Source organism: Scyliorhinus canicula, chromosome 9 (assembly GCF_902713615.1).
Source record: "Scyliorhinus canicula chromosome 9, sScyCan1.1, whole genome shotgun sequence".
Taxonomy (NCBI): Eukaryota; Metazoa; Chordata; class Chondrichthyes; order Carcharhiniformes; family Scyliorhinidae; genus Scyliorhinus; species Scyliorhinus canicula.
The window spans coordinates 120,434,651-120,454,656 of NC_052154.1; the positions used below are offsets into that span (position 1 = coordinate 120,434,651).

General features: G+C 50.5%; 1 protein-coding gene across 1 annotated transcript in view; it reads left to right on the forward strand.

Moving 5' to 3' along the window:
• Nucleotides 1-20,006, forward strand: part of trpm5 (transient receptor potential cation channel, subfamily M, member 5) — a 140,945-nt gene that overhangs the window by 45,422 nt on the left and 75,517 nt on the right. Inside the window, exons 3-6 of the mRNA XM_038807462.1 lie at nucleotides 1,289-1,466; nucleotides 8,981-9,161; nucleotides 10,984-11,150; nucleotides 14,963-15,134. Coding sequence (XP_038663390.1) covers nucleotides 1,289-1,466; nucleotides 8,981-9,161; nucleotides 10,984-11,150; nucleotides 14,963-15,134 — 698 coding nt within the window. The remainder of the gene's footprint in view (nucleotides 1-1,288; nucleotides 1,467-8,980; nucleotides 9,162-10,983; nucleotides 11,151-14,962; nucleotides 15,135-20,006) is intronic.

Consider the following 20,006-nt stretch of genomic DNA (forward strand, 5'->3'; position numbering starts at 1 on the left):
ATGACTATGCCCAAACTATGGATGAAACTACACTGCAGATTGCAGCAACTGAACAGCTCTGAAAGAATGGAATGTAGCTCTGGAGTGTCTTTCACTACGTCAACAACACTAATACTTCCACTCAAGAGGGGATAAATACAACATTGCCACTTGTTTTAGAGAACACTATTAGCATAATATATTAAAGGTGTTTTGGGAAAGGTCCGGGACAAAGAGAGAGTCAGCATGGGCCTGGGGACAGCTTTCTGCAATATTTCACAATTCTAAATGGCTTTTGAGCCATTTTGAGCCCATCCGGGCCGGAGAATCCCTGCAATCGTGCCATGCTGCCCGACGCTGGCACACGATTCTCTGCTTCTGCTCCAGCGCCATGCTGGCCCCTGTAGGGGCCAGAATTGGTACTCTCAGCGGCTCGTTCACGCCGTCGTGAAACGCGACGGCATTTCCAACGGCGTGGACACTCTGCTGCCGAATGCGAGAATCTCGCCCCAGATTTTTATCGAGCCAAAATCAAACTTTTAGATCCAGAACAAAACCAGCCCAATGACACCTGAACTAGGGATTTTTGTTGGACTCCAGGACACAGCGAATGTTTGTGAACCTAGGAAGGTAGGCCGTCATTGGGGACTGGAATTCTTTCCACGTTGCTCCAGATAAACCTTTAAGACAAAACCCAACTGGAGAGTCTGTTCTTGGCTGAAGAAATGGTGGGAAGCTTCTGCTGTGGATATTTTTACACATGGTCCTCCATGTGTTTCAGACACTCAAATGACCAAAACTAAAAGGATTCATGGTATCAAGTTTAAAAATAACAGCGCTCTTTAAAACCTCTCATTTTAGACTGAGGGCGGGATTTTCCGCCCCGCCGTGCCACATTTCTGCCCCGACCCGCTGGCGGGATTCTCCATTACGCCGGCCGGTCAATGGGGTTTCCCATTATGGAGCAGCCTCACGTCATCGGGAAACCCCCAGGCGCCGGCAAAACGGAGAATCCCGGCAGCAGAGAATCCAGCCCCTGGTCAGTGATATAAGCTCCCTTTAAACCTCAGCATCGCCTCATGAAAGCAATATTTCCAATTATAAGCTCGTGATAAAATGAAGGAACCCAACCTTGGCACAAAAACTAAATTTGGCAGCTTTAGTTTACCTATAAATAACAGCTCTGAAGGAATGTCCTACTGGCTCGAAACGTTAACTCTGTTTCTCTCCCCACAGATGCTGCCACACCGGCTGAGTAATTCCAGACTTTTTTGTTTTTATTACCTACATTGTACATTGTATCTTTTAGTGGAGAGAGTGCTTGCTGGCATCTACATCCTCACAAGGACCAAAGAGAGGCTGCAGGAGAGGTACTGATCAGAGAGAAAAAATACAATGGTCGCAATGTTAAAGAGTCCATTAAAAAGGAATCCATTTACACTGTTGGAGAAGTTGAGTTTTTTGGATTTGGCAAGAAACATGGCAAGGTACAAATCTTCTCATGAGGGGTCATTTACCTGAAATGTTAATAATAATAATGATCTTCATTGTCACAAGTAAGTTTATATTAACACTGCAATGTAGTTATTGTGAAAAGCCCCTAGTCACCACATTCCAGTGTCTGCCCAGGTACACAGAGGGAAAAATCAGAATGCCCAAATGACCCCCCCCCCCCCCCCGGGTGGACCACCTTAAATTGAATTAGAATGAGCCTGGCACATGATGAGGAGGAATTAACCCTGCCCAGGACCTCTGCCCACAGACCCACTTCCAACTCATCACCTAGCTCCTCCTCCCGCTTGCCCTTGAACTCCTCCACCGGGGTTTCCTCCACCTCCTGTAGGTCCTGGTAGATATCTGACACCTTTCCCTCCCCCGCCCAGGTGCCGGAGACCATGCTGAACTGTATTCTCAGTGGCGGCAGCGTCGGAAAGGCCACTAACTGTTTTTTCAGGAAGGCTTGTACTTGCAGATATTTAAAGGCATTTCCCGGCGGCAGGTTAAATTTGTCCTCTAGCGCCTTCAAACTGGGCAAGCTTCCGTCTATGAACAGATCTCCCATCCTTCTGATGCCTGCCCTCTGCCAGCTCTGGAACCCACCATCCATCCTACCCGGGACAAACCTGTGGTTGTTACATATCGGGGCCCAGACCGATGCTTCCTCCACCTTCTTGCGCCTTCTCCACTGTCCCCAGATCCGCAGGGTCGCCACCACCACCGAACGTGTGGAGTAACGGGTCGGCGAGACCGGCAAAGGAGCCGTTATCAAAGCTCCCAGACTAGAACCTTTACATGACGCTGCCTCCAGCTGCTCCCACGCCGTCCCCCCCCCCCCCCCCCCCATCCCCCATCGCCCACTTCCTAATCATAGCTATATTGGCCTCCAAGTAGTAGTTGTTAAAGTTCGGCAGCGCCAAACCCCCCCCCCCCCCCCCCCCCCCCCCCCACCCCAACTGCGCTCCAACAGTGATCTCCTTACTCGCGGGGTCTTATTCACCCACAGAAAGCCCAAAATGATCCCACTCACCCGCTTAAAAAAGGCCTGAGGGATGAAGATGGGGAGGCACTGAAAGACAAACAAAAATCTGTGGAGGGCAGTCATTTTCACGGTCTGCACCCTCCCTGCCAGTGACAGTAATAGCATGTCCCAACTTTAAAATCCCCTTCCATTTGCTCCACCAACCGGGTCAGGTTGAGCCTGTGCAGGGCATCCCATTTCCTGGCCACCTGTATACCCAGGTAACGAAAACTTTACTCTACCATCCTGAGCGGCAGCTCTTTCAGTCTCTCCTCCTGCCCCTTGGCCTGGATCACAAACAACTCACTCTTTATGTCCAAATTACCAAACAGCACGGGCGGAATTCTCCGCTCCCGGGAACAATCGGGAGGACCGTCGTGAACTCGGCCGAGTTTCACGACGGCCTCAGAGCCCGCTCCTCGCCCCCTATTCTCCACTCCCGGTGGGGCTAGGAGCGGCGCTCCGTAAATCTCGGCCTTTGCAGGGGACTTTGGACCCTGAAGAGGGAGTTGGTTCTATTTACAAAGCTCCAATCAAAAGACAGCTGGGCCTGAGATTTCAAGGGCACACTGTAATATTGGCCTCCCCTATTATTTAAAATCCTGCCTCTTACCCCCCAGCCTACAGAAAACATAGCTGGTAATCTGCACAGCAATCCTCACAAACTGCAATAATAACAGATAAGGTGTAAATATTATCCAGGATATCTGTGAGAGAGCTCTTCAAATAAAGTAATGGAGCAGAATTTTACACTCCTCCACTGGCCAGTTTACAGGTGTTGGGAGTCCTCTAAAATTCCCTCGTTGGCTATTCCATAATTGTCCAGCCTGATCCCAAGTGTGCATCGCGCCGAGAATGACGCGGCCTGCGTGCCTAATAACGTCAGCTGCGCATGCGCGGTGGCCGTCTTTCCCCTCAGCCGCCCCGCAAGATGTGGCGGCTTGATCTTGCGGGGCGGCAGAGAAGAAATAGTGCGTCCAATTTGGACGCCTGTCCCCTCCCGAGCACAGTCGTGGTGCTCTTTCCTTTCTAGGCCACCTACAAGCCCCAAACAGGCTTCTCACTCCCGTTTCACGACGGCAGCGACCAGGTGTGTTTGCTGCCGTCGTGAAACGGCCGTGAACGGCAGGCTGCTCGGCCCATGGGGGTCGGAGAATCGCCGTTCGCCGTGACAAGCGGCGATTCTTCCGAGCAGGGGGCGCGGGGGGAGAGAGAGTCGAGGGGGGCGCGAATTTTGTCAGGGGGCCCTCCCGCGATTCTCCCACCCGGCGTGGGGAGCGGAGAATCGCGCCCTGCATCTTTGGGGACTTGTGGGAGGAACCCGGAGCACCCGGAGGAAGCCCACGCTGACACGGAGAGAATGTTCGGACTCGGCACAAGCAGTGGCCCAAGTGAGAATCGAACCTGGGATTCTGGCGCTGTGAAGCAACAGTGCTAATCACTGTGCTACTGTGCCACTGAAACGCTGTTTCTCTCTCCAAAGATGGTGGCCAGAACTTTTCAGCCGTTCCCACCAGCGAGATCTTCTGGTCCCACCAAAGGCACATCCCCGCATTGAGTTTCACATCAGTGAGGGGTGTATTCACCAGGAAACTCCATTATAAAGCACATCGGCAGATTGTGTGGCAAATCCTGCCCCCTGCCTGACCTACTGAGTATTTCCTGGTTTTTCTGTTTTCAGTTCAGGGGCGGCATTCTCCTCTACCCGGCGGGGCTGGGGGTCCCGGTGTAAGGGAGTGGCGCCAACCACTCCGGCGTCGGGCCTCCCCAAAGGTGCGGAATTCTCCGCATGTTCGGGGGCTAGGCCCACGCCGTAGCGGTTGGCACCACACCGCCTGGCGCCAAAACCGGCACCAGCTGCCACTGACGTCACCACCGGCGCATGCGCGAACCGGCGAAGGCCTTTCGGCCAGCCCAGCGCCGGGCGGTGGGCCTGGAAGGCCGCTGGTGCCGGTTTTGGCGCCAGGCGGTGTGGTGCCAACCGCTACGGCGTGGGCCTAGCCCCCGAACATGCGGAGAATTCCGCACCTTTTGGGAGGCCCGACGCCGGAGTGGTTGGCGCCACTCCCTTACACCGGGACCCCCAGCCCCGTCGGGTAGAGGAGAATGCCGCCCCTGAACTGAAAACAGAAAAACCTGGAAATACTCAGTAGGTCAGGCAGGGGGCAGGATTTGCCACACAATCTGCCGATGTGCCAGTCACCACTGGCGCATGCGCTCTGGGGGATTCTCTTCTGCCTCCGCCATGGCCATGGCTTCGGTGGAAGAGAAGGAGTGCTCCCACGGTACTGGCCCGCCCGCCGATCGGTAGGGCTCGATCGCGGGCCTGGCCACCGTGGGGGCACCCCCCGGGGTCCGATCGGCCCGCGCCCCCCCCCCCCCCAGGACCCCAGGGGCCCACTCACACCGCCGAACCCGCCGCCACCAGAGGTGGTTCAAACCTCGGCGGCGGGAGAGGCCTCCCAGCGGCAGGACTTCGGCCAATTCGCGGGCCGGAGAATCGCCGCAGGGGCCTCGCCGCTCGACGTGGCGTGATTCCCGCCCCCGCCAATTCCCGGGTGGCGGAGAATTTCTGCCACGGCGGGGGCGGGATTTACGGTGGCCCCGGGCGATTCTCCGACCTTGCTTGGGGTCGGAGCATTTCGCCCCAGTTTCCCAGCATCTGCAGCTTTTTGCTTCAGTGCAAATCTTCTACTTTATTCCAAGAAGAATCCACAATGGAAAGTGTTCTGGGTAATCCAGATCTACATGAGGCTGCTTCTATTAACTATAAAAGTATAATTTAAGGTAAATGAGTCAACAGCTCCTTAAAAAGAGTGCATGGAGGGAATGGAACAGATAAATTAGGTCACTCGGCCCCTTGAGCCAGCTCCGCACCAATAAGATCATGGCTGATTTGTTTGTGTTTCTAATTCCACATTCCCAGCTACCCCCTTTGATTTCCTTGCCTTCCTTATCTACCTCCACCTTATAAATATTCAATGACTTGCCTCTATCACCTTCTGAGACAGAGAGTTCCAACATCAGAGAGCCTTCTGAGAGAAAACATTTCCCCTTATTTCTGTCCTGAAAGGGTAACCTTGCCCATGACAGGAAACATCTGCGCGAGATTCTCTGCCCCGCCGTACCCATTTTCTGGTGCGGCGCAACCTCGCTGGCAGCGGGAATCTCCACCCCGGCAGCTGGCCAATGGGGCTTCCCATTGTGGGTACTCCCATGACGTCGGGAAAGTCACGGGCGTGAGAGCACTGCCGGTGAAACGGAGGATTCTGCCGACGGAGAATCCAGCCCCCTTTGTAATCAGAATGTGCTAAGCATTCATAACTGAACTCTACAGTTGTAAGCCATTATATTCAGTAATGTCTCCATGCATAATATTTCTTTGTGACCTATTTGAGACAAGAAAGGGAGGTGAAGGTGTCACATGACCACTTGACACTTCCAGAAGTTAATTTTCTTGGAAAAATCGGATGAGATTAATAAGGATAAATAAACCCTTATTGCATGTAGATCAGTTCATAACTGGTACAGTTGCTCTGCTAAAGTTGATCTGTTTCAAATAGTTTCTAATACCTGTGACATTATACAAATGTACAGCATGTGAAGAGTTAATGTTATGTTAAACCTGGCCACTAGAGGGAGCTAAGAGACAGTGCTATAAATTGCACTGGCTCTTAAACTATGGGGAGGAGTTTAGACTGGAGCTGAAGAAGATAAGATTCATAGTGTGTTGCAGAGTTAGTTATAAAGATATAATCGTTATAATTAGTAGATAAAGATAGTGTTAGTGAGTGTAGTTTAATTGTTACATGTCTGCTATTCAGAATAAGTGTAGAACTCAAATTTAGTAGTGTTAATAAAATTAGTTTAGTTCTTCAAAACAGCTTTGTGTATCTTTGTGATCACTACGCCTTCCATCCTGGAAACACCTCACAAAGATCACCACAACACCGGGCTTCCCAAACCACGGGTGAAGTCACGAGGCAAGATTTGTGGCCACGAGCTCTGTGCAATAGCTGCCCTGGAGCTCAAACTGATTTCTGTCAGTTGCAAACCCTCCTTAAATCCATGCATTTTATTTCTGTTGATGGCCTAATGCTCTCTGAGGCCTGATTGCGGCTTGAAAAAAAAAGCCTGTGAATAGATAGGTGTTCGTTTTATTTTTGTAGAAACCCTGCCTTCTCATCAACTAACCCAAAGCTGACGTCCCAGGTTCGATCCCGGCTCTGGGTCACTGTCTGTGTGGAGTTTGCACATTCTACCCCGTGTTTGCATGGGTTTCGCCCCCACAACCCAAAGATGTGCAGTTAGGTGGATTGGCCACGCTAAATTGGCCCTTAATTGGAAAAAATGAATTGGGTACTCTACATTTATGAAAAAGAACTAACCCAAAGCTAAGTTCCTAAATCCTCTACACTAAACAATTAAAGTCTCTTCCCACTTCACACCTTCCCCACTCCTCGCCCCATCCCCCCACCCTGCTCAACAACTCTTGAATGCCCCCCCCCCCCCCCCCCCCCCCCTCCCCCCACCCCACATTTTCACTCTGGAGTCACAGGAAGCCAGGGGAATTAAAATGGGGTTACAGCAGGAAAATATTCGGGAAGCGCTGTTCTAGTATCTAAATGGTGTGCAGTTCTGAGTTTCACTGGCCCAGGAGAATTGCACTGTCAGTCAACACCAGCCTTGCACTGATAGATGATGATCAATTCTGTATGTGTCAAACTGATGTGGTTTAGTGACCTCGTTTTCTGATATCATATCATTTAACAGTCTTGGATATTGATATGTCACACCAATTCTGGCAAGAGGCAACCGCAATTTTTATTCCTCCACCACTGGCAGTCGTGTCTTCAGCGACTAGGCCATAAGCTTTAAAATTCCCTCCTTAAACCTCTCCACATCCCTAACTCTAACTCATCGTCGAAGTCGTTTCTTAAAACTTCCTTTTTGTCCAAGCTTTTGGTCATTCGTCATAATATCTCATGTGGCTTGGTGTTCAATTATGCACATTTCAGGTGCGATACTATGGGCACAATTCTCCCAAAATATTTCTATGTTAATTTGTGGTTTGTTTTTCAGGGTGTTTCCTGCTTGCTCTGTCAGCGAGTTCCCCACTGCTGCTCATTGACACCGAGTCACTTTTTTGGGTCCTGGGGAGTTTCTCACCCGTTTAGTCCACAGCAAATTTTTTTAGCACTGGGGAGCTGAACTCCAAGATCGGGCCGCCATTTTGAAAGGGTGCCCTGATTTTTAAGTGAGCTTGTGGTCCCCCACACTCCCCACCCATGGGCAATGTCATCCCCACATATAACGGCACGTCCCCACACCCCCAAGTGAGGACACCCCACTATGGGGTCCTTGGGGGCCCAACGCTTCAGGCCCACCCAAGCCCCCTTACAGCATCCCCTCCCTTCCAGGACCCCACCCATCCGCTAATCTCCGGAGGCCTCTACTGACCTGCCCTGCACACCCCCACTCTTCAAAGCCCCCCCCCACCCTCCTTTCATGGGCATGGACCCCCTTGGGGCCCTGACCCTTGGCAGTACCACCCAGGCACCCTTACACTGGCACCCAGGCAGTGCTCCAGCCAGCTTGGCAGTGCCACCCGGGCACTATTGGCACTGTCAGGGTGGCAGTGCCAAGGTGCCAGCTGGTGCCACATTTCAGGGGGCGGGCCGGGGAGCCACACTGCACTGCCCCTGACCACCCGAGAGCCTTCCATGGCCCGGGTGACCCCTCGGGTGCTGTTCCACCTGGTCCATGTTCTTGTGGACAGGCACTGATCGGCACCTGGCTGCAGCCTCCCTGGGGAAGACAGAGAATTGAGGGAGGCCAGTGAGCATCAGGTCAGGACGTCTTAAGTAAGTTTAAGACCTATTTCCACGAGTGCCATTTGGTCCCGCTCCTTTTGTGTGGACTTCTAATTCCGCCGCCACGTGGGACTTAGGTGAATCCCGCTCAAGTGCAGCCTGGCCAGAGATCCGCGCCCTATGTTTTTAAAAATAAATTTAGAGTACCCTATTCTTTTTTCCAATTAAGAGGCATTTTAGCATGGCCAATTCATCTTTTTAGGTTATGGGCGTGAGACCCACGCAGACACGGGGAGAATGTGCAAACACCACACGGACAACCGGCGAACCACTGCGCCACTGCACTGCCCCAGGATACTGTACTATATTAACAGTGCTATATCAATGGGGCCAGTTTATCTTCGTTGGCGGGACAGTTGGTTTGTGATGCAGAACAAGGCCAGCAGCGTGGGTTCAATTCCCGTATTGGCTGAGGTTATTTATGAAGACCTGCCTTCTCAGCCTCGCCCCTCGCCCGAGATGTGGTGATCTTCATGTTAAATCACCACCAGCCAGCTCTCCCTCTCAAAGGGGAAAGCAGCCTATGTTTTCCTGGGGCTATGGCGACTTTGCTTCAAGTATATCAATGCAAGTAGATTGATTTTCCATTTGTTTTGGCTCTTTCGTGCAGTTTGTACAAGTGTCCTGTAACACCCCTCCGGCTGCAATATTTGAGCTGCTGACTGGAGATTGGAACTTGCCAGCCCCAAACCTAGTTGTATCCATTGTCGGAGGAGAGGAAAATGTTCTGATGAAATCATGGCTTCGGGACACAATCCGGAAAGGTCTGGTAAAGGCTGCTCAAAGCACAGGTAAACTTACTCCCACACTAATAAAATGCATAGAGTACTTTCTTTCTTAACATGTGTGTCGCCCAGTGAAGGCTGAAAAGTGCCAGATGTTGTTCTGGGAAATGAAGTCGGCAAGTGGAATGTGTTGTAGCAGGAGAACATCTGTGTAATTGTGATCATAATATTATTAAGTTCAAAGCAGTAATTGAACTTATGGAAGGGGACAAAGAAAGATCACCGGTGAAAATACCCAACTGGAAGACAGGCAACTTCAATGACTTGCGAAAGGATCGAGTGCAGGTGGACTGAGCAGAAAAGTGGCCAAGAAACAGTAAATGAATAATGGCAGACCTTCAAGATAGAGATAATAGGCAGTATTTATTGGGCAATAGTTGCTGTCCCAGGCCGCAACACCCACATCCCCTGACCAAATTTTTAAAAAGTTTGCATAAGAAGGAAAGGTAGGACATATAAAGCACCCTATGTCACAAATGAAATTTAACTTTACCAGAAAATTTAAATTTTTGTCAAATGTCAGGTACCAAATACGATAAAAAAACTGAGCAGGAGAATATAGACAATGTAGTCCAAATTTAAAGAAAGATAGAAGAAGGACAAAGGGCAAGTTTGAGAAATGATTAAAGGGTAAGCTAAAATCTATCCAAAAAAATCATTAAATATGTAACAGATAAAGGGACGGAGGGTCAAGTTGCAACAGGCCACGGTGGAGCGGGGGGGGGGGGGAGATTGGGTCTGCACCCCCCCTCCTCCTATGTAAGCGTGTACTACACTCAGATGACACAGTAACTTTCGCAATGCATTTGGACATGTCCTTGAGGAGGCCAGGCTTGCAGGATTATGAGGAAAAATATTGGGCGAGATTCTCCGCAAATGCGGAGAATCGTAAAGGCTGCCATGGGACAGGCCGTGACCCACGGCAGCCTCCACAGCCACTTCCGGGGCGATTCTCCCCCCCCACCCCCCCGGGCGGGGCTAGGAGCGCGGCCCCGTGCGTCACGGCGGCGCAGCCTTGACGACGGTCATCAAGGCCGCACGTCAAGCGTCACAGCGGCTGACGTGGCCGATGACGTCAGCCGCGCATGCACAGGTTGGACAACGCCAACCCGCGCATGTGCAGTTGCCGTCTTTCTCCTCAGCCGCCCGGCAAGACGTGGCGGCTTGATCTTGCCGGGCGGCAGAGCGGAAAGCGTCTGTTTTGGACGTTGGCCCGACGATCGGTGGGCACCGATCGCGGGCCTGTCCCCTCCCGAGCACAGTCGTGGTGCTCCCGTGCCAATCGGGCCTCTAGATGCCCCAAACGGGCATCTGCCGCCCGTTTCACGACGGCAGCAAGCAGGTGTGTTTGCTGCCGTGTTGAAACGGGCGTGAAGGCCCGGCTGCTCGGCCATCGGCCTCGGAGAATCGCCGCTCGCCGTAAAAAACGGCGAGCGGCGATTCGTAGCGTGGTTCGGGCGTGGGGGGGGGGAGAATAGCGGGAGGGCGTGAAAAATGTTGGGAGGCCCTCCCGCTATTCTCCCACCCGGCGTGGGGGGCGGAGAATTGCGCCCATTGGTTCTGGGACTGCATCGAGCACATGCAGGATGGGCCAAATGGTCTCCTTGCTGTGATATTGTATGATTTTATACTTTTTTTTGATGGAACCTCATGGTCTAACTGGGTTCTGTGGATTAAAATGTGAGATAAGGCAGATCATTTTCATAAATTCTATCAGTTGTTTGCCTAAAGACTAATAGTGTCCTATGTTATACCTAATAGACATAATGAGCATGTTTTTATTGTTTATCATTGAAATATCAATTTTTTCCCCCTAATTTCTGTACAGGAGCTTGGATAATTACAAGTGGTTTGCGAGCTGGAATCACCAAACACATAGGGGAAGCAGTCCGTGATCATGCCATGGCCAACACATCCTCGAAAATCAAAGTCTTTGCAATAGGAATATCGTCGTTGGGAATTATTTCTAACCGTGAAAGCTTAACCAATGTTAATGTTAGTTATTCAAATAATTTCTAACTGCCTTCCTCTGATTACACCTTTCTAGCTGAGGTGTGTCTTATTGTGAAAGATGATGACGCATTTTCATTCTTCAATCATAAATCGAGAGGTGCCCAGCAAATAGGTTGGCACCATGCATGCTGGGTCCTGATCCTCACTGCTGCTTTCCAGGGAGTTTTCTTTGGGGGCCAGTGGCTCGGCCTGTCTCCAAATAGAGTGGAGTGTTGGCCAGAGGGAGGTGGCTTCCACCATGTACACGCCCACCTAGAATTTAGCTTGGACCCTGAAGAGGGAGTTGGTTCTATTTACAAAGCTCCAATCAAAAGACAGCTGGGCCTGAGATTTCAAGGGCACACTGTAATATTGGCCTCCACTATTATCTAAAATCCTGCCTCTTACCCTCCAGCCCACAGAAAACATAGCTGGTAATCTGCACAGCATTCCTCACAAACTGCAATAATAACAGATAAGGTGTAAATATTATCCAGGATATCTGTGAGAGAGCTCTTCAAATAAAGTAATGGAACAGAATTTTACACTCCTCCACTGGCCAGTTTACAGGTATTGGGAGTCCTTTAAAATTCCCTCGTTGGCTATTCCATCATTGTCCAGCCTGATCCCAAGTGTGTGGGTGGAGTGGGGGGGGGGGGGGGGTGGGGTGCGTGTAGCAGCGGATGCAAGGCCTAGGGTAGCCCATCATCCCTTGGCCCAATTACGGCCATTAAAGATTGCTTCTCGTGTGACATTTTCCCAGTTTCCCAGAGGGGCACCTCCCTCAAGCACCACCTTTCCAAGTCAGGCACTCACCCCTACCACCAAACAAGGTCTGTCCCATCCTACGCTTTCCTATGATGCTCTCTCCATTCCCAGCCTCTCCGTCAAGACCTCCACCCTTCTCTCCCCTTCGGTCCTCACCTTCCCTTCCGACCTTTACCTGCCCCTGGATTCTTGGATTTATAATCTGGGGGCCGCTCGCCTTGGCCACCCCTGCCAGTAGTGCTGCTGGGACTATACAGCTAGCAGCCAATCAGGATGCCCCCTGTCATGATCAGCAGAGATCTACCGATTCTTCAGGTGGCAAGGCGGGAAATCCTGCCAACTGAAAAATCCTGTCCATGGAATCATTTACATGCACCTGAAAGGGCAGATGCTTCATCTGAAAGATGAACCGCTGACAGGGAACCTCAGTACTGCACTGAAGTGACAACCTGTTTGAACTGAAGACTCTGGAGTTTGGTTTGAATCTACAATCTTCTAACTTGGACAAGAGTAGTGCTTTCTGTAACACCCTGGATATTGTATGGTAAATGAAGGGTTAACAATTTTATTGGAGAGTGGCGAATGTCGTGCCCCTGTTCAAAAAAGGGAATAGGGACAACCCTGGGAATTGCAGGCCAGTTAGTCTTACTTCGGTGGTCGGCAAAGTAATGGAAAGGGTACTGAGGGATAGGATTTCTGAGCATCTGGAAAGACACTGCTTGATTAGGGATAGTCAGCACAGATTTGTGAGGGGTAGGTCTTGCCTCACAAGTCTTATTGAATTCTTTGAGGAGGTGACTAAGCACGTGGATGAAGGTAAAGCAGTGGATGTGGTGTACATGGATTTTAGGAAGGCATTTGATAAGGTTCCCCATGGTAGGCTTATGCAGAAAGTAAGGAGGCATGGGATAGTGGGAAATTTGGCCAGTTGGATAACAAACTGGCTAACCGATAGAAGTCAGAGAGTGGTGATGGATGGCAAATATTCAGCCTGGAGCCCAGTTACATGTTGCATACCGCAGGGATCAGTTCTGGGTCCTCTGCTGTTTGTGATTTTCATTAATGACTTGGATGAGGGAGTTGAAGGGTGGGTCAGTAAATTTGCAGATGATACAAAGATTGGTGGAATTGTGGATAGTGAGGAGGGCTGTTATTGGCTGCAAAGAGACATAGATAGGATGCAGAGCTAGGCTGAGAAGTGGCAGATGGAGTTTAACCCTGAAAAGTGTGAGGTTGTCCATTTTGGAAGGACAAATATGAATGCGGAATACAGGGTTAACGGTACGGTTCTTGGCAATGTGGAGGAGCAGAGAGATCTTGGGGTCTATGTTCATAGATCTTTGAAAGTTACCACTCAAGTGGATAGAGCTGTGAAGAAGGCCTATGGTATGCTAGCGTTCATTTGAAGAGGAATTGAATTTTTACGTGAGGTGATGATACAGCTGTACAAAACCTTGGTAAGGCCACATTTGGAGTTCAGTGTGCAGTTCTGGTCACCTCATTTTAGGAAGGATGTGGAAGCTTTGGAAAAGGTGCAAAGGAGAGTTACCAGAATGTTGCCTGGAATGGAGAGTAGGGCTGGGATTCTCCCCTACCTGGCGGGGTGGGGCGTCCTGGCGTGTTGGAGTGGCGTGAACCACTCCGACGTCAGGCCGCCCCAAAAGGTGCAGAAGTCTCTGCACCTTTAGGGGCCAAGCCCTCACATTGAGGGGCTAGGCCTGCGCCGGAGTGGTTCCCGCTCCGCCGGCTGGCGTGAACGGCCTTTGGCGCCAACCGGCATAAGTCCACGCATGCGCCGGAGCGTCAGCGGCTGGTGATGTCATCCCGGCGCATGCGCAGGGGAGGGGGTCTCTTCCGCCACCGCCATGGTGAAGACCATGGCGAAGGCGGAAGAAAAAGAGTGCCCCATCAGCACAGGCCCACCCGCCAATTGGTGGGCCCCGATCGCGGGCCTGGCCACCGTGGGGGAACCCCCCAGGGTCAGATCGCCCCGCGCCCTCCCCAGGACCCCGGCGCCCGCTCGCGTCGCCAATTCCACCAGTCAGGTCGGTGTTTTGATTCCCACCGGCGGGAGAGGCTTGTCAGCGGCGGGACTTCGGCCCATCGCGGGCCGAATCCCGGGTGGCGGAGAGTTCAGGACACGGCGGGGGCGGGATTGACGCCGGCCCCGGGCGATTCTCTGACCCGGCGGGGAGTCGGAGAATCCCGCCCCTGGTCTTACGAGGAAAGGTTGAGGGTGCTCGGCCTTTTCTCATTAGAACGGAGAAGGATGAGGGGGGACTTGATAGAGGTTTATAAGATGATCAGGGGAATAGATAGAGTAGACAGTCAGAGACATTTTCCCCGGGTGGAACAAACCATTACAAGGGGACATAAATTTAAGGTGAATGGTGGAAGATATAGGGGGGATGTCAGAGGTAGGCTCTTAACCCAGAGAGTAGTGGGGGCATGGAATGCATTGCCTGTGGAAGTAGTTGAGTCAGAAGCATTAGGGACCTTCAAGCGGCTATTGGATAGGTACATGGATTACGGTAGAATGATGGGGTGTAGATTAATTTGTTCTTCATCTAGGATAAAAGTTTGGCACAACATCGTGGGCTGAAGGGCCTGTTCTGTGCTGTATTTTTCTATGTTTTTCTGCGTTCTATGCAAATGCATCTAACCACCAGATGATAATCAAGAGCAGTCACGTAGATCACATGACACCCTTGATTCTGGGAGTAGGTGAATAGGCTGGATAGAAAGTTGTCGTGTGTTCTGGAGGTCTGTAGATAGAATTATAGCATAGTTTATTCAGCAACCTCTGTATATTAGTAAGGCGTTCAAATCTAGTTAGAAGTTGTGTTAATAAATTAGCTTTGTTAATCAACCTATCTTGATTATTGAACACTACACATCAAAGCCATCCGTACCAAGAAAGTAAAGAACATCACACTATCCACTGACACAAAAATCTATCTGAAACAAGTAATGTTTTTGGATATTTCATCAATGTTGATTTTGACCATCTAATTTTCTATCTGTTAATTTTTACAATCTTCAATTAGAAACAAACTCCAGCAATATACGAAGTCGAGGAGACTGCACAAGGACCTCTTTACTCTTTGGACAATAACCATTCCCATTTCATACTAGTGGATGATGAGACTCCCAATGGCACCACTGAACTTTGGCTGAAACTACTGAAACACATTTCTGAACAGCGGACAGGCTACGCAGGTAAAAAAATTGGCTGAGAATGGGTATCTCCATTGCTACACTGAGCTGAATAATGGGTATCCTCCCTGTCTTAGGTTGGCAAGGGGAAGCTGTTGTGAGATGGAAGTGTGATCTGCAGTCTGCACTCTGATAGTAACTTTTTCCTCTTTTTGCTGGAATCTATTTTGAACGTGTTCAAATGATAAAATATGGGGCAATAGGTTTTGCCTTGCTGGTGACAATGTATATGAACATTAAGTAATTCACTGATCATTTGGCCAAACTATACGACAATGAGGGAAGGGCTCAACGATAGCGTCTGTAGCTCTGCTTGAAACATAGAAATGTTGAAAATATGAGCAGGAGTAGGCCATTTGGCCTATTGAGCCTTATCCACCACTCGAGATGATCATGGTGGATCCTCTGGGCAGAATTCTCCGCAAGGCCCGACGCTTTCGTGAAACCTGGAGAGGTTCACGATGGCGTGGGAAGCCTCTCCCGGCCCCCTATTCTGCACTATCCAGGGGGATAGGCGGGCCGTACCGGGAAACTCGGCAGCCGGGCCTTGTCCGTGGCTTCAAGGCCCGGCACGCCAAGAATGACGCCGCGGCGGAGCCTAATGACGTCAGCCGCGCATGCGCGGGTTGGACAGCTCAAACCCGCGCATGCGTGGTTGCCGTCTTTCCCCTCAGCCGCCCCGCAAGTCGTAGCGGCTTGATCTTGCGGGGCGGCGGAGGGGAAAGAGTGCGTCCCCTTGAGACGCCGGCCCGACGATCGGTGGGCACCGATCGCGGGCCAGTCCCCTCCCGAGCACGGTCGTGGTGCTCGATCCCCGACCCGCCCCCCCCCTAGGCCCCACACTTACCGTCGCGCCATGTTCACGACGGCAGCGACCAGATGTGGTTGCCGCTGTCGTGAACAGGTCGGGAACGGCAGGCCGCTTGGCACATCCGAGTCGGAGAATCGCGGGTCGCCGTGAAAAACGGCGGCCCGCGTTTCTCCGAATGGCGTGTCGGAAAACCAGACACGCCATTTTGTGGGGGGTGGGAGAATCCGCTCCCGCACCTCCCGCTATTTTCCCACCCATCGTGGTTGCGGAGAATCGCGGCCTCTATCTCAATGATATACTCCCACTCTCACCCAATACCCCTTGGTGCCTTTCGAGTTCAAAAATATAACTTTATTTCTCAAATACTTTCAGTGATTTTGCCTCCACAGACTTGTATGGTAGAAAATTCCACATGTTCACCACCCTCTGAATGAAGAAATTCCGCCTCATTCCGTCCTAACTGGCCTAGCCCCTATACTGAGACTATGACCCTTTGTTCTTTACCCCCAACCAGGGGAAATATCATCCCTGCATCTAGTCTCTTCAGCCCTCTGTCGCAGGGTCCTTCACTCGTACTCGCTGGGGCAGCACAGTGGCTAGCGCTGCTGCCTCACGGCGCCGAGGACCCGGGGTTCATCCCGGCCCCAGGTCACTGCCCGTGTGGAGTTTGCACATTCTCCCCGTGTCTGTGTGGGTCTCACCTCCACAACCCAAAAAGATGTGCAGGATACATGAATTGGCCACGCTAAATTACCCCTTAATTTGGAAAAAAAGATTTGGGTACTCAAAATTTATTTTTTTTAAATTCTGCTTACTTCTTATCCCACACACTCCTGTAAGTTCTGCTTGCTGACTGTCCCAGGGTCCTCCTCTCACAGACTTCTTTTGGTGCTGCTGACTTCCTGGTGGGTCCTTCTCTCACCTCCTCTCTCTCTCTCTCTCTCTCTCTCTCTCGAGGAGCTCTACAAATCTCCAACTTGGAGAAAAGTTTTGTGTATTTGTAGCATCCAGTTAACAGCATTAAATTACAAGACTACAGGGAATAAGAATGCCCCCATTTAATTGTTTACAAACATATTCCAGTATCTGTTTGCACACACCTGGGATTTCAAAGGCAAATTACTGGAGGTATTTGAAACCAGAAATAACAAAACAAGAGTGTTGGAAATATTCAACAGGTCCGAGAGAATCTGTAGCGTGAGAAATTGAGTTAATATTTCAGGCCAACATCCTTCTGAATTAGGGCAGCACAGTAGCACAAGTGAATAGTACTGTGGCTTCACAGCGCCAGGGTCCCAGGTTCGATTCCCCGCTGGGTCACTGTCTGTGCGGAATCTGCACGTTCTCCCCGTATCTGCATGGGTTTCCTCCGGGTGCTCTGGTTTCCTCCCACAGTCCAAAGACGTGCAAGTTAGGTGGATTGGCCATGCGAAATTGCCCTTAGTGTCCAAAAAGGTTAGGAGGGGTTATTGGGTTACAGGGATAGGGTAGAAGTGAGGGCTTAATGTGGGTCGGTGCAGACTTGATGGGCCGAATGGCCTCCTTCTGCACTGTATGTTCTATGTTCTATGAATCCTTCATCCTCTGATCCCATCCCTTCTTCCAATCTCACCCCTTCCTGTGTATTCATGATGCCCTCCGAAGTTCACCTCTTGAACTATCTATCCTTATCACCTCTCACTTTCCACCTCGATAACGTCTGAGCTTGGCACGGTGCTGACTTTGCTGTCGCCGTTGCCTCCATGTCAATGTCTCTGGCCACCCACTCAGCAGAACCCTCGTCGGTATAGTCCAAACAACTGGACCTCTCCCACTAGCCTCTTACCTTGTTTGAGAACTGCTGGTAGCAGCTGTCTTACATTTACTCTTCCCCTCACTAATTCCGAACTCTCTCACTCTGAACATTACATTCTCTTCTCTCAACTTAACCCTAACATCATCACCAAACCTGCTGTCATGAGTGATGCATGAGTGGAGAATTGACCACTATCTGTCAGAGGCTGGATTGCTGCTCCCTGATACTTCCTCCTACATCTCCGGGCATGTTCCCACCACTAAACATCAAACCATAATTTCCAAGACTGTCAATGGCCTCATCTCTGGAGGGCCTCCATGGCCCCCAACAGCAGCATTCCCCAGTCCTAAACAAACCGCTTCCAGCTCCTTCCAAAAACTCACAAACAGGACTATCCCGACACATCACAATAGCCTGTTCTGACACACATCACTGTTTCATCCTACGTCACTTTTTTTTCCCCCTCTTTGTTTGCCCAGTTACATCCATGAATCCTCTGAGACCCCACATCACTTTAACAATTTCCAATTTCCTGGCAGTTTGTCATGGGCATGCAATCCCTCTACCCTCCAATTCCTGCCACATGGTCTGAGGGTTCTCTGCTTCTTCCTTGAAGAGGCCCAAAAAGTCTCCACCCACCACCAATCCCCTCCACCTGGCTGAACCTCTTCTCACATTGAATCACATCTACTTTAATTCTGCTCATTTCCTCCAAATAAGAGATGTTGCTTGGGGTAGCTGTTTGGATCCTAGCTATGCCTACCTTTGTATGGGATTATGTGGAATATTCCAGGTTTCAGTCACTTTCCCTCACATCTTTATCCAGTACACTGAAGACTATTGGTACATTTTCTGCTCTCACCTTGAACTGAATGAAAAGGTTAATCAACTTTGATTCCAATTTCCACCCTTCTGTCATCTTTACTTGGTTGACTTCTGACACTTCCCTTCCATTCCTTGACTTTGTCTCAATTACTGGGACCGGCCATCGACCGCCATTCATTATAAGCACACGGATTCACACAGCTACCTTGACTGTACTTCCTCACACCACACTTTCTTCAAGGACTCTATTTCCATTTTCCCAGTTACTTCTTCTCCATTACATCCCTTGGAATTATGCAATGTTCCATACCAGAGCTTCCGATATGCCTTCAAAATGAAAGATCATGGGCAGGATTCTCCGCCCCACCACACCAGTTTCTGTTGCCGCGCGCCTGCACTGGCAGCGGGATTCTCCGTCCCGCCAGACGGCCAATGAGGTTTCCCATTATGGGCAACCTCATGCCATTGGGAAATCCCTGGGCATGGGTGCGCTGCGCGCGCAACGGAGAATCCAGCCCTTTCTCAGGGTAATTAGGGATAGGCACTAAAGGCAGTCTTGCCAGTGACATCTGCATCCTGTGAAACAACATATATTATAAAAAACTCGTTGCTGAATTTTACAGCCTTTCCCACTGTTGCGGTCTTCTGGCCCCGCCAATGGTGACCCCACCCCGGACGGGTTCCCTAGTGGATAGGCCGATAAACAACACAAAGTGTCGTTGACATTGGAGGGTCTGGAATATCCACTGCTGGGCAATGGCGAGCCGGCTCTACCACCGGGAAGCATGCCGTGGGGAGAGGGGGATTGTAGAAAATCCCGCCCTCTGTTTCTCTTGCCAGACCTACACAGTATCTCCAGCATTTTCTGTTTTAAAAAAAGAGGGATTTTAAATGCTGTGGAATGAAACATTTATCTCACTTTTGCACCTGGGTAGATTTTCAGCTTCCCTTTCCGGCGTAAAACTGGTGTCACAACTTAGAGAAACCATTTGATTTTCATTTGTCATTCACTGTCAGCTATGAGTCTGCAATAGCATTCTTGTGTGAGTCAAAAGGGCGAGGATTGAAGTTCAACTCCGGGACATTGAGAATATAATTTAGGCTGAGGGTGCGCTGGAGTGTTGGAGTTACTGGCTTTCGGCTGAGGCCCTGTCTGCCCGCTCAGATGGATGTAAAAGATTCAAAGGCACTATTTTAAAGAAGAAGAGGACAATTCCTGCTAGTGCCCTGACCAAATGTGTCTCTCAACCAACACCACTTTAACAGATTATTTGGTCATTTGGGATTTCCTGTGCTCAAAGTGGCTGTATTGCTTCCTATGTTACAACAGTGACCATACTGCCACAGCGCTGCATTTGCTGCAACGAGCTTCAGAAGTGAAAGTTATTCCGTTTCTATAAGGAACGGCCGTTTTGCTATGCCAAGATAGAAAGTTGAAAATCTA